The sequence below is a fragment of the Nerophis lumbriciformis genome, linkage group LG16, assembly GCF_033978685.3.
Source record: "Nerophis lumbriciformis linkage group LG16, RoL_Nlum_v2.1, whole genome shotgun sequence".
Lineage (NCBI taxonomy): Eukaryota > Metazoa > Chordata > Actinopteri > Syngnathiformes > Syngnathidae > Nerophis > Nerophis lumbriciformis.
The window spans coordinates 7,767,099-7,780,746 of NC_084563.2; the positions used below are offsets into that span (position 1 = coordinate 7,767,099).

The 13,648-nt window shown below is 37.1% G+C and overlaps 1 protein-coding gene across 7 annotated transcripts in view; it reads right to left on the bottom strand.

Moving 5' to 3' along the window:
- Nucleotides 1-13,648, bottom strand: part of gria2b (glutamate receptor, ionotropic, AMPA 2b) — a 130,995-nt gene that overhangs the window by 26,173 nt on the left and 91,174 nt on the right. For all 7 annotated transcript variants that reach the window (XM_061976576.1, XM_061976579.1, XM_061976575.1 and 4 more), the window contains 2 exons: nucleotides 9,262-9,460; nucleotides 8,924-9,171 (listed from right to left, as the gene is read on the bottom strand). In XM_061976576.1, coding sequence (XP_061832560.1) covers nucleotides 8,924-9,171; nucleotides 9,262-9,460 — 447 coding nt within the window. The remainder of the gene's footprint in view (nucleotides 1-8,923; nucleotides 9,172-9,261; nucleotides 9,461-13,648) is intronic.

The window sequence follows — 13,648 nt, forward strand, 5'->3', positions numbered from 1 at the left end:
AGTTATTATTTTATTTATTATTACACAATTTTTTTATGCATTTTGTTAGTCAAAGCTAAAATGTAAAAAAAAAAAAAACATGGTATTTTGCAATAATTTATCTCATAATTTGGTGTATATTACTGTAAATAGAAAATCAGTATTGCTGTTTTTATGGTAAAAAAAACCCCCTAAAATATTGGTTTTTTACTCTAAATAAAAAAACAAAAATTTTACAGTAAAATTTCAGCACCAGTTATTATTTTATTTATTTATTTGAGTTTAAGATTTTAGTCCTGACATTCCGTGACATGCTATGCCTCTACTCTATCAGGGCTCAGCCTCCGGTCTTCAGGCCAGGGTCTTCTAAAGATCCCAAAAACTTGTTTTAATAATACAGTCGTCCATCGTTTATTGCTGTTCATTGAATTTCCGCAAAATAGCGATCACTAATTATAAATAGGGATGTATACCGAGTACGGGTATTTTTTTTGGTACCGTTTCCTAATTGGGTCGGTCTATAGCAGAGGTGTTGATGTGGTTTTCACTGAGGGCCACATCGCAGGTATGTTTGGCCCCAGTGAATAGTATTATTACACAATTTTTTTATGCATTTTGTTAGTTAAAGCTAAAATGTAAAAAAAAAACATGGTATTTTGCAATAATTTATCTCAAAATTTGGTGTATATTACTGTAAATAGAAAATCAGTATTGCTGTTTTTATGGTAAAAAATAACAAAAACATTGTTTTTTTACTGTAAATAAAAAAAAACAGCAATTTTACAGTAAAATTTCAGTACCTGAGCTGCCAGTTATTATTTTATTTATTTATTTGAGTTTTAAGATTTTAGTCCTGACATTCCGTGACTTGCTATGCCCCTACTTGATCAGGGCCCAGCCTCCGGTCTTCAGGACAGGGTCTTCTAAAGATCCCAAAAACTTGTTTTAAAATTCCATTCCAGGCTATAGCTCCTAGACTCTGGAACGTCTGGGAACGTGAACTTGACTGTGTTGACATTTAAAAAATGTCTCTTTTTAGTAAAGCTTTTAGTTAATGCACCTTTTAACTATCACTTTGAATCCACTTTGTATCCTTTTTATGATGTTGCCCCTTTTGTTTTAAATATTATTATTGTTTTACTTCACCTATGCTTTGTACAGCGCTTTGTGATTTTATCCACGAAAAGCGCTTTATTAATACAATGTACTTAATTAATTTTTGCATGTACTACATGGAGACGCTCATTTACTGCACACTAGGGCTGTGAATCTTTGGGCACCACACGATTCGATTTGATTCGATTCTTGGGGGTAATTATTTGATTGAGAATCAATTCACGATTCAAAATGACTCTCTTAATAAAAACCTATCCTTTTTTTAAATAACATTGGGTGCCAGTTTTACGATTAAACTACATTCCTCCATAAAATAGATACAAATCTCTGATACATTTCTATATTGCTTAAAAAATAAAAAATATAAAAAATATTATGGGCATTTACATCAACAATATGATTTTCCTGACTAGACGGGACTGGGGAAAAAAAAAAAAAAAAAAAAAAAAAAAATTTTTATCAATTTTTTTTTTTTAAAGTTTTTTTTTCAAATCTATTTCTTTTAATCGATTATGAATCGTTACAAATAAAAATGGCAATTGGTCCGTTTACTTCCCGTTCATTCAATTTTGAATTGTCCAACGCAAATCAAAAAATTAATTTTGGGCCATTTTTTCCTATTTTTTATTTCTGAAACAAAAGTTGGAAAACTATTTAATGACACTTTTTTTTAAACGACAATAGGAATCCTGCTGAACAAAGGTTATGCTAAAACATGCTAAATGTGACGAAATTTGTCATCACACAGATAAACACGCATTTTTGCATTTTGGATAAATATGAATTGGAATTTTGTGTTTATCTTGGGGGAAAAAAATCCATAAAAGGAAAACAGCACAAAATCTAATTTTATATCAATATTTTTAATGAAAATTATCCGTATACCTTCCGTTCATTCTCTATTTCCAATTCTTAAAAGCAAATCAAAAAACTAATTTCGAGGCATTTTTTCCTATTTTCAATACTGAAACAAAAGTTTGACAACTATTTAATGACACTTTTTTAAATATATATATATATATATATATATATATATATATATATATGTATTTTTAGATAAACACGCATTTTTGCATTTTGGATGAACGTATATTTGATTTTTGTGTTTATCTGGAAACAATAAAAGTCCATAATAGGAAAACAGCACAAAGTCCAATTTTATGGCAATATTTTAATGAAAATCATCCCTTTTTTTGTTTGTTTTAAAATCTGCCATGTATAATAAAAAATCGAAAAACGGCCCTAATTTAGTTTTTTGACTTGCGTTTAAGAATTGTAAATAAAATGAACAGAAGGTACACGGACCGTAATTCATTTTATTTTTTTATTTTTTTATTTTTTCACCCCTCTACTGCACATTCATGTTATCACGCTCAGTGGCCTAGTGGTTAGAGTGTCCGCCCTGAGATGGGTAGGTTGTGAGTTCAAACCCCGGGCTGAGTCATACCAAAGACTATACAAATGGGACCCATTACCTCCCTGCTTGGCACTCAGCATCAAGGGTTGGAATTGGGGGTTAAATCACCAAAAATGATTCCCGGGCGCAGCCACCGCTGCTGCTCACTGCTCCCCTCACCTCCCATGGGGGTGAATAAGGGGATAGATCAAATGCAGAGGACACATTTCACCACACCTAGTGTGTGTGTGTGACAATCATTGCTACTTTGACTTTCACTTTGTGGTATTTTGCTATTTTTTTCAAACATGTATCTACCACTTTTTATGGGCATTTTAGGAGCAGTACTGCAGTACATCTATATTGAAATCCCCCTTTTTTTGTGTGAAAGAGGCTTACTGTGCTTAAGACGCAAAACAAACAAAAAAAGCATACTTCAAGAAGTATTTTTCATATAGGAGATATGTTAATAATGTGTACTCTATGTCGAAAAAATGAACAATATATATATATATATTCAATCTCAATCTCATTACCCTGCGTAATGACAATAAAGCTGATTCTGATTCTGATATAAAAAAAACACTACAGGAGACCAAAACACAAATTAAATGTAGTTCAATCAGCCCTTAAGTCCTCCAGCATGCAGCTGTAAAATTATAAAATAATATTGCTGAATATGACTAATATTTTTTTATTTCTAACATGGTCTTGGAGTGCGAGCACCTCTTTTCTCACAGCCATGTGTGCAACTGTGTCAGTTTGCACGTGCTTTCCAGAGGTGCTAAATAAAGCACAAAATAGTCCTCATAAAACGGCGATGAGTGTTGATAAATCACACCGCGTGCGCCGTATGTGTATCTTTCCCTCACATTATGAGGGCGATTCGATGATCGGCATACATTTCGGACTTTAACGGATTGCGTTCCTTTGTTCTGCTCACTTCGCAGACCTAGATCAGCTTTGCGTGTGCTATCAAATGTGCACGCGTTTTAGTACACGCAAACCTTTAGTAGATCAGGCCCTCTATGTTTACCAATACACCTGTGGAGGTCAATGACAAAATTGTAGCAGTAACTAGGTGGCAGAGCTTAGCCGTAGCACAACGGGAGGACAGAGCGCTATATGGGCTGCTAGTGGCTACTAGTGGCTACTGCAACGTACTCACATCCAAAACATAAATTAAACAGTGTCTGGCAAGTGACTCCACTAAAAGAGAGACAGCAGTAATGGGGAGAATGGTTAGACCTCATTGTGAAAAATGCATGCAACATTTCTTCATAAAACACTCAATTAGCCCTTTTTTTTTTTAAACCTAGCACTAAGTCATCTAAACAGCAGTTCATATCAAATCATGGCATTAAGTACACATGGAAACCCAAACAGTGCCGCAATCTGGTGAAAGAAAAGTTCTTTTTTTTTTTCTCGTCACACCCAATTGTTTCCACAAAGGAAATGTCCGTTAAAGAGTTTAAACAAAAGGAGCGCACTGCAAGGGTTTGAGCATTTCATCAAGTACAAGAGACATCCTAAATGCTACGACATCATCATGTTATCCATGGCAGTCATCAAGGTTAAAGGTGCAGTTTGGAGAGGATCGGTGGCTAACGTGCTTCCACCATGATCACGTTCGGAAAAAGTGTTGGGTTTCTACTCAGCAATATGGCGACCGTTGCATCTTTGCATCCTTACTAGGGGTGTAACGGTACGTGTATTTGTATTGAACCGTTCCGGTTCGGTTCGGAAGTGTACCGAACGAGTTTCCACACGGACATATTAAGTAGCGTAACACACTTTGTGTAAACAATGCACACCGAGGCACAACACACGGCATGCTAGCCCAGCTGCTTTCACCGGACATGTCCTCTTTTGCGGAGCTGTCAGGGCGGAGTTTCTTAAATGCCTCAAATGTCTGGCATTTTGAGTTAGGGTTGCGTGTATTTTCAATGTACGTTCAGGGTTAAAAAGGGGTTAAAAACAAAACAAATTGTGCGCGCAGCAGCATTGGTGAGGGAGGGGCAGAGACAGAGAGAGAGAGAGAGTTATGATAAACGCGCATGCGTCGCCAGGTTCTGCTTTTTATCCATCGATTTATCAGATTTAATTTTTTATTATCTATAGCAGAGGTGTCAAAAGTGTGCCCCTGGAGGCCAAAACAAGCTAATGTTTTAAAGGCCCACGGCACATTCTAAAAATACTATCAAAATATACAAAAACATAACAAAAGTGAAATAAAAAAGCTTAAAGGTTAAATGTAATTTAGAAAAAGTTGCAATGTTGACTAATAAAACAAAGCTGTTTTTTTTCTTCTTTCAAACTGTCATTGCTCAAAACATAATAGTGAATCAAAATCAATGTTATTATGAATTATTGAACTATCCAAGGTTCCCATTACTTCACATCAAATATTCCACTAAGAAAAATATTTTTGGTGGACGATTTTTGCAAATTTGGTAAATAAATAACCAAAAAAAATTATATTTTGTTGTTTTCTTACTGTACCGAAAATGAACCGAATCGTGACCTTTAAACCGAGGTACGTACCAAACCAAAATTTTTGTGTACCGTTACACCCCTAATCCTTACATTCTCAAAGATAGTGTTGTGAATGTGCACATGCAAGTTTGACCCCTGACCGTGACTAATACAGTCGTCCATCGTTTATTCCTGTTCATTGAATTTCCGCAAAATAGCGATCACTAATTATAAATAGGGACGTAAACCGAGTACGGGTATTTTTTTTTTTGGTACCGTTTCCTAATTGGGTCGGTCTATAGCAGAGGTGTTAAAGTGGTTTTCACTGAGGGCCACATCGCAGGTGTGTTTGGCCCCAGAGGGCCGTTTGTAACAGTGGATAGTATTATTACACAATTTTTTAATGCATTTTGTTAGTTAAAGCTAAAATGTAAAAAAAACAAAACATGGTAAGTTGCAATAATTTATCTCATAATTTGGTGTATATTACTGTAAATAAAATAACAGCAATTTTACAGTAAAATTTCAGCACCTGAGCTGCCAGTTATTATTATTATTATTATATATTTTTTTTAATGCAAATCAACAACTGTAGATTTTTCAGTGTATTACTGTAAATGCCAAAACAGCACCAGTTTATTACAGTAAAAAAACTACTGTTTTTTTCATTTAGAGAACATTTCTGTAAAAAACACAATACATTTCACAATTTTACCATGAAATCTATTGATACTTTTACATTGCACAATTTGATGGATAACTTGCTTTGAAATTTTTTTTTTATTTTACTAAAATGTAAAAAAAAAAATATAGTAAGTTAATTTAATAATAATTTCACCTCAAAATGTAGTGTATATTACTGTAAATGGAAAAACAAAATTTGCTGTTTTTATGGAGAAAAAAAGGCAGCTCAGTTGCCAGAATTTTACTGTAAATTTAATTTTGTTTTACTGTAAATAAAAAAACTGCAATTTTACAGTAACATTTCAGCACCTGAGCTGCCATTTTTTAAAATGTATTTTTTTTATTTTTTTTTATTTTTTTACAGCAAATCAACAAGTGTAGATTTTTTGGTGTGTTACTGTAAATGCCAAAATGGCACCACAGTTTATTACAGTAAAAAAAGTATTGTTTTTTTCATTTAGAGAAAAATGCTGTAAAAAACACAGTAAATTTCACAATTTTACCATGAAATCTATTGATACTTTTACATTGCGCAATTTGATGGATAACTTGCTTTGAAATCATTATTATTAGTATTTATTTCTGTTTAAAAGATGGTTTGAATGTTTGATAACATATAATAAAATATAGTAAGTTGCAATAATTTCACCTCAAAATGTAGTGTATATTACTGTAAATGGAAAAAAAGTACTGCTGTTTTTATGATAAAAAAGGCAGTTCAGTTGCCAGAATTTTACTGTAAAATTTACATTTGTTATTTTACTGTAAATAAAAAAAATGCAACTTTACAGTAACATTTTGGCACCTGAGGTACCAGTTTGTTTGTTTGTTTACCGCAAATCAAACATTTTCTGTGTATTACTGTAAATGCCAAAATGGCACCATTGTTTATTACAGTAAAAAAAGTAGTTTTTTTTTTTGTCATTTAGAGAAAAATGCTGTAAAAATCATAGTACATTTCACAATTTTACCATGAAATCTATTGCTACTTTTACATTGCACGATTTGATGGATAACTTGCTTTGAAATCATTATTTTCAGTATTTAAGTATTTAAAAAATGGTTTGAATGTTTGATAATATATTTTTGCATAATTAGACAATATTTAAGTTAACATAATTTGCGATTACATGGAGTACATATATTTTTTTTTCTCCCAAAGGAGAAAGAAATAATACGTTTAGTAAGAAAAGTTACAGTACTTTATTAATACACTTTATTTCAAGGCTTTCGAGGGCCAAAAAAAATGAAGTGGCGGGCCACACCTGGGCCCCGGGCCTTGAGTTTGACACCAGTGTTCTATAGGTATTCCTTTTTTTTTTATTATGACACGCTGTCACATTCACTTCAGGTGCTACGCATTAAAAAAGACATGTGGAATCTTAATAAGCTTAGAATAATGACAAATAAGGAAGCAACACCACACCCAAGTTGCCACTAAAGTCCCTCAAAGTCCATCCATCCATCCATCTTCTACCGCTTGTCCCACTTGTCTAGTCGCCACCTGACGTCAATCTATCGCGCCACATTTGCTTCAAAACAAAATTAACATGCTAACTGATTGTATTGTTTTATATCACACGTTTTACCAATACCAATATCGATAACCCTTATTTATACTGGTATTCATCAGCACTCTTATCAGGACTCTATATATTACAAAACATTTTTTTTATCACCTTTATGTGCACCACCAACATCATGTTACATCTCACAGCAGGGATTGGTAAGGCAAAGGAAAATTAAATGAACCAAAAAAAAAATATTTAAATTTAACCAGCTGGAATGGACTTATGTTTTCTCTAAAAAGAAGTGGATTGGTATTTTTTTTTTTTTTTTGCGACACCTCGTGATAACAATATTTCGCTAAGTCAAGCTCATGACCAAGTAAGTTGAATGATGCAGACACGTTTGTTACTGGATATGTATTAGGCTTCTTCCTTAGAAACTTTGTATGATATTATTCTGTCTAAATGAAAGATTTTGCATATTGTACATTTAAATTTAAAGCATACTTTAATTGTTTAAGGGGGTTTGTCTTAAAGCGTTAGCCTGGTTAACTTCTGGCTAACAACATGTTGGTAGAGGTTCCAGACATTGATGTGTTATGTATGTGCTTTATTGCAAACGGCATCAAAATGAACCACTTTAAGGCTCATTTTAATAGCTCACTGGAAGAAACATGTTGCATGTTATTGTGAGTTGTCCAGTGAAAGGTTGTACAAATACTTTCAAGTTAAAATCCTCATAGCTTACCGAAGTCATACTAAAACAGTTTGATGGATTTCTGAGCGCCGTGTGTAATGTTCTATATTTTCAATGGAACATATAAAATGTTTGCTTGCGCCATATTGCCATCATAGTGCAGTCCACACGTATCTCTTATGTTTGACTGCCATCTACTGATCACACTTATCATCACACCATGTACCAAATAGAATAGCTTCGAAGCTCAACCCAAATTATTCCTTAAATTAGGCGCGCCGGGTTATAAGACGCACCGTCGAGTTTTGAGAAAGAACAAAGGATTTTAAGTGCACCTTATAGTCCGGGAAATACGGTACTTATTTTTCCGAGGCAGCGAGACGAGACTCGGTGCGGTCCCTTAATTTTTTTTATGTTGTATGATTCATTTTAATTCAGTTTGGGTACACTACGGCCATGTAAACAGCAAAAAGGACTACCCGGCACCCTTTTTGATCCCAGTCAAAATGTGGCGAAGCTCGCATATTTAAGGCGCAATGTGACGAGGGACAACTGTATCGTCATTTATTCGTTATATATGTTGTTGTTTTTTTTAAAAAGTAACATATGCTAGCCGTTTAAAAAAAAAAGGAGCATTTTGTAGCCCGCTGCAAGCTGCACCTTTAAGAAAGTGTTAAAAACAAAAAAAGCATGGTAAATAGGGAAGGGACACAGAAAAGGACAAACTTTGACGGACAGTCAGACAAGCTCTAAGCCAAAACATAGATTCAATTAATGGTGAGTTAAATTTAGATGTTTGCTAATCCAGGTGAAATACAACCTGGGAAGATTCAGTATCAGGCTTCAAAAATAGCCAGAAATTTAGAAAAAATATTTAAAAAAAAAAATGTCTCAATTCTATATTTATTTTGCAATTTATCGACTTACAATAAATTGCAATGGGATTGGAGGGTGGGGAGGGCATTACCTTATCTCCTAATACAAACCAGAGACACATAAGCAAAGCTACATCAGGGTAGGTGGGATACTATAACAACATTGGACACATTGTTATACTATTCCACCCACCTTAATGAGGATCCTTTCGGCGTGGCGATCCCGTAGCCTTTGGAGTCCAGGTTGCCTCCCACCTTCATGGTGTCGCAAGGCTTCCGCTGCTCAATGTACTCGTTCATGGTGGACTCCAACAGGTAGGCGTACTTCCCCTTGGACTTGCGGACCCTCAGAACCCCCTCGGCTGTGGTTTTCACAAACACAGAGGGCTCTGCACTCCGCATGTACGTCCACATTTTGTCAAACAGGGCAATTTTAGAACGCTGCGCAAAAAAGGGGGGTGGGGGGAGAGGACACATGTTGAGATTTCGGGGCAGGATCTGGGGGTTCTCGGAATGCGGTCGGAGGCTTACCCTAAAGAACTCTTTGGTGGAGCCGGAGTCTAGAGTGCCGTAGGCAATCTCGGTCTGTTTGGCCAGGTCCTCGGCGCTCTCAATGGGAGAAACCATCCTCTCCACAGTGAGGAACGCGGCCAGGTTGGCCGTGTAGGAGGAGATGATGATGAGCGTGAAGAACCACCACACGCCGCCAACAATTCGACCAGACAAAGACCTGGAAGCCAAACACAGGCAGTCACCAACACGTCCATCCTTCGCTTATGTAAAGTTAAAGTGATTGTCACACACACACTGCAAAAACTGAAATCTAAGCAAGATTAAATATCTCAAATAAGGGTGATATTTGCTTATTTTCTGTCTGATAAGATAATTCTTCTCACTAAGCAGATTTTATGTTAGAGTGTTTTACTTGTTTTAAAGGGGAACATTATCACCAGACCTATGTAAGCGTCAATATATACCTTGATGTTGCAGAAAAAAGACCATATATTTTTTTAAACCGATTTCCGAACTCTAAATGGGTGAATTTTGTCGAATTAAACGCCTTTCTAATATTCGCTCTCGGAGCAATCGGGAAGCAATCCGCCATTTTCTCAAACACCGAGTCAAATCAGCTCTGTTATTTTCCGTTTTTCCGACCGTTTTCCGTACCTTGGAGACATCGTGCCTCGTTGGTGTGTTGTCGGAGGGTGTAACAACACGAACAGGGACGGATTCGAGTTGCACCAGTGGCCCAAAGATGCGAAAGTGGCAAGAAATTGGACGTTTTGTTCCGCACACTTTACCGACGAAAGCTATGCTACGACAGAGATGGCAAGAATGTGTGGATATCCTGCGACACTCAAAGCAGATGCATTTCCAACGATAAAGTCCAAGAAATCTGCCGCCAGACCCCCATTGAATCTGCCGGAGTGTGTGAGCAATTCAAGGACAAAGGACCTCGGTAGCAGGGCAAGCAATGGCGGCAGTTTGTTCCCGCAGACGAGCGAGCTAAACCCCCTATCGACCCTAGCTTCCCTGGCCTGCTGACATCAACTCCAAAACTGGACAGATCAGCTTTCAGGAAAAGAGCGCGGATGAGGGTATGTCTACAGAATATATTAATTGATGAAAATTGATCTGTCTGCACTCTCAAAGTGCATGTTGTTGCCAAATGTATTTCATATGCTGTAAACCTAGTTCATAGTTGTTAGTTTCCTTTGATGCCAAACAAACACATACCAATCGTTGGTTAGAAGGCGATCGCCAAATTCGTCCTCGCTTTCTCCCGTGTCGCGTCATTTTCGTCGGTTTCGCTTGCATTTGGTTCAAACCGATATGGCTCAATAGCTTCAGTTTCTTCTTCAATTTCGTTTTCGCTACCTGCCTCCACACTACAACCATCCGTTTCAATACATTCGTAATCTGTTGAATCGCTTAAGCCGCTGAAATCCGAGTCTGAATCCGAGCTAATGTCGCTATAGCTTGCTGTTCTTCCCGCCATTTGTGTTGGCTTCACTATGTGACGTCACAGGAAAATGGATGGGTGGTTAAAATCAGGCACTTTGAAGCTTTTTTTAGGGATATTGCGTGATGGGTAAAATTTTTAAAAAAACTTAGAAAAATATAATAAGCCACTGGGAACTGATTTTTAATGGTTTTAACAATTCTGAAATTGTGATAATGTTCCCCTTTAAGGGTTTTGGTCCTATGAAACTACTTTGGCACGTGTTGCAGCCATGAAATTCTAAGTTAATGATTATTTGCAAAAAAAAAGAACATCAAATATCTTGTCTTTGTAGTGCATTCAGTTGAATATGGGTTGAAAAGGATTTGCAAATCATTGTATTCCGTTTATATTTACATCTAACACAATTTCCCAACTCATATGGAAACGGGGTTTGTACATTTCCATGATCAGAAAGGAGCAGATGGAAGAATACTATTCTTATATTTATCTGCCCCCTTTTTAACACAAATTATTTTGGATGACTTTATCACTGTTCCCTCCACCAACACCCCAACTCCAACATACTTTTAATTTTCGTTTAAAGGGGAACATTATCACAATTTCAGAAGGGTTAAAACCATTAAAAATCAGTTCCCAGTGGCTTATTTTATTTTTCGAAGTTTTTTTCAAAATTTTACCCATCACGCAATATCCCTAAAAACAGCTTCAAAGTGCCTGATTTTAACCATCGTTATAAACACCTGCCCATTTTCCTGTGACGTCACACAGTGACGCCAATACAAACAACCATGGTGCATAGAACAGCAAGCTATAGCGACATTAGCTCGGATTCAGACTCGGATTTCAGCGGCTTAAGCGATTCAACAGATTACGCATGTATTGAAACGGATGGTTGTAGTGTGGAGGCAGGTAGCGAAAACCAAATTGAAGAAGAAACTGAAGCTATTGAGCCATATCGGTTTGAACCGTATGCAAGCGAAACCGACGAAAACGACACGACAGCCAGCGACACGGGAGAAAGCGAGGACGAATTCGGCGATCGCCTTCTAACCAACGATTGGTATGTGTTTGTTTGGCATTAAAGGAAACTAACAACTATGAACTAGGTTTACAGCATATGAAATACATTCGGCAACAACATGCACTTTGAGAGTGCAGACAGCCCAATTGTCATCAATTAATATATTCTGTAGACATACCCTCATCCGCTCTCTTTTCATGAAAGCTGATCCGTCCAGTTTTGGAGTTGATGTCACACACTCCGGCAGATTCAATAGGGGTCTGGTGGCAGATTTCTTTGACTTTATCATTGGAAATGCATCTGCATCTGCCCTAACCAATCTGGCGCCCTAGGCAAGATTTTAGGTGGCGCCCCCCCACATCGGCAGTGAAGTGTATATACTCACAAGAACCCGAATAGCTTTGTCTTTGACCATTTTTTTTTTACTTACAACTATACCTAATATATAAAGGGGTGGAAAAGTGACTATTACCTGCAGGGCAAACATTAGCTAACCAGAAGGCAATGTAAACAAAAAACACCTGCTTAAAAGATCTAATACAAATGTCCCTGAGGAATGTAAGGTGGGAGTACTGTAATTACCTAACGTTACATTATTATTTTCCATAACAATTTAGCCCCCTCCACAATATTAACCCGACGTTAAAACAGAACTAGCTATTTATTGATTAGCAATTGCCGAATCATGTAACATTAGCTTAATGCTAAAAAGCCAGGTTACTATCACATTCTGTAACAGACAAATAATTTCATGTAGGCTAATACCTACCTAGCTGCTACCTCTGTCTTTTCTCGTTTCTCCTCCTCTTCTTTTCTCTTTTTTCTTCCCTGGGCACCTGACAGTTTTGGCCGTTTTGACATCTTGTGTTGATTTTTTGATGTGGTGACGTCCAAAAAGAGTCATGATACGGGAAGGGAGGGGGCGCACCGTGCGGGGGGAGGAGGGGGCGTAATGTTGTAACAAATAATATTTCTATTAAATAGGCTTTACTTTGCATTTTAATTAACGTGGGATTTTTTTTTGTATTTAGAAATAATAGTACCAACTTTTTTTTTCTTTTTTTCTCCAACATTTGTGGCACTGGAGTGGCGCCCCCTGATGGACGGCGCCCTTAGCATTTGCCTATACGGCCTATGCCACGGGCCGGCCCTGGCTTTGAGTGTCGCAGGATATCCACACATTCTTGTCATCTCTGTCGTAGCATAGCTTTCGTCGGTAAAGTGTGCGGCACAAACGTCCAATTTATTGCCACTTTCGCATCTTTGGGCCACTGGTGCAACTTGAATCCGTCCCCGTTCGTGTTGTTACACCCTCCGACAACACACCGACGAGGCATGATGTCTCCAAGGTACGGAAAACAGTCGAAAAAACGGAAAATAACAGAGCTGATTTGACTCGGTGTTTGTGATGTGTTTGAGAAAATGGCGGATTGCTTCCCGATGTGACGTCACAACGCTCCGAGAGCGAATAATAGAAAGGCGTTTAATTCGCCAAAATTCACGCATTTAGAGTTCGGAAATCGGTTAAAAAAATATATGGTCTTTTTTCTGCAACATCAAGGTATATATTGACGCTTACATAGGTCTGGTGATAATGTTCCCCTTTAAGCATTTTCAAAATGTGAAGTGAAGTGAATTACATTTATATAGCGCCTTTCTCTAGTGACTCAAAGCGCTTTACATAGTGAAACCCAATATCTAAGTTACATTTAAACCAGTGTGGGTGGCACTGGGAGCAGGTGGGTAAAGTGTCTTGCCCAAGGACACAACGGCAGTGACTAGGATGGCGAAAGCGGGGATCGAACCTGCAACCCTCAAGTTGCTGGCACGGCCGCTCTACCAACCGAGCTATACCGCCCAAAAAATGACACGTCCAATCAAAATCAAAAATCAGTTTGATATAATTCCAGTTGTCTCTCTTTGTCACTCTT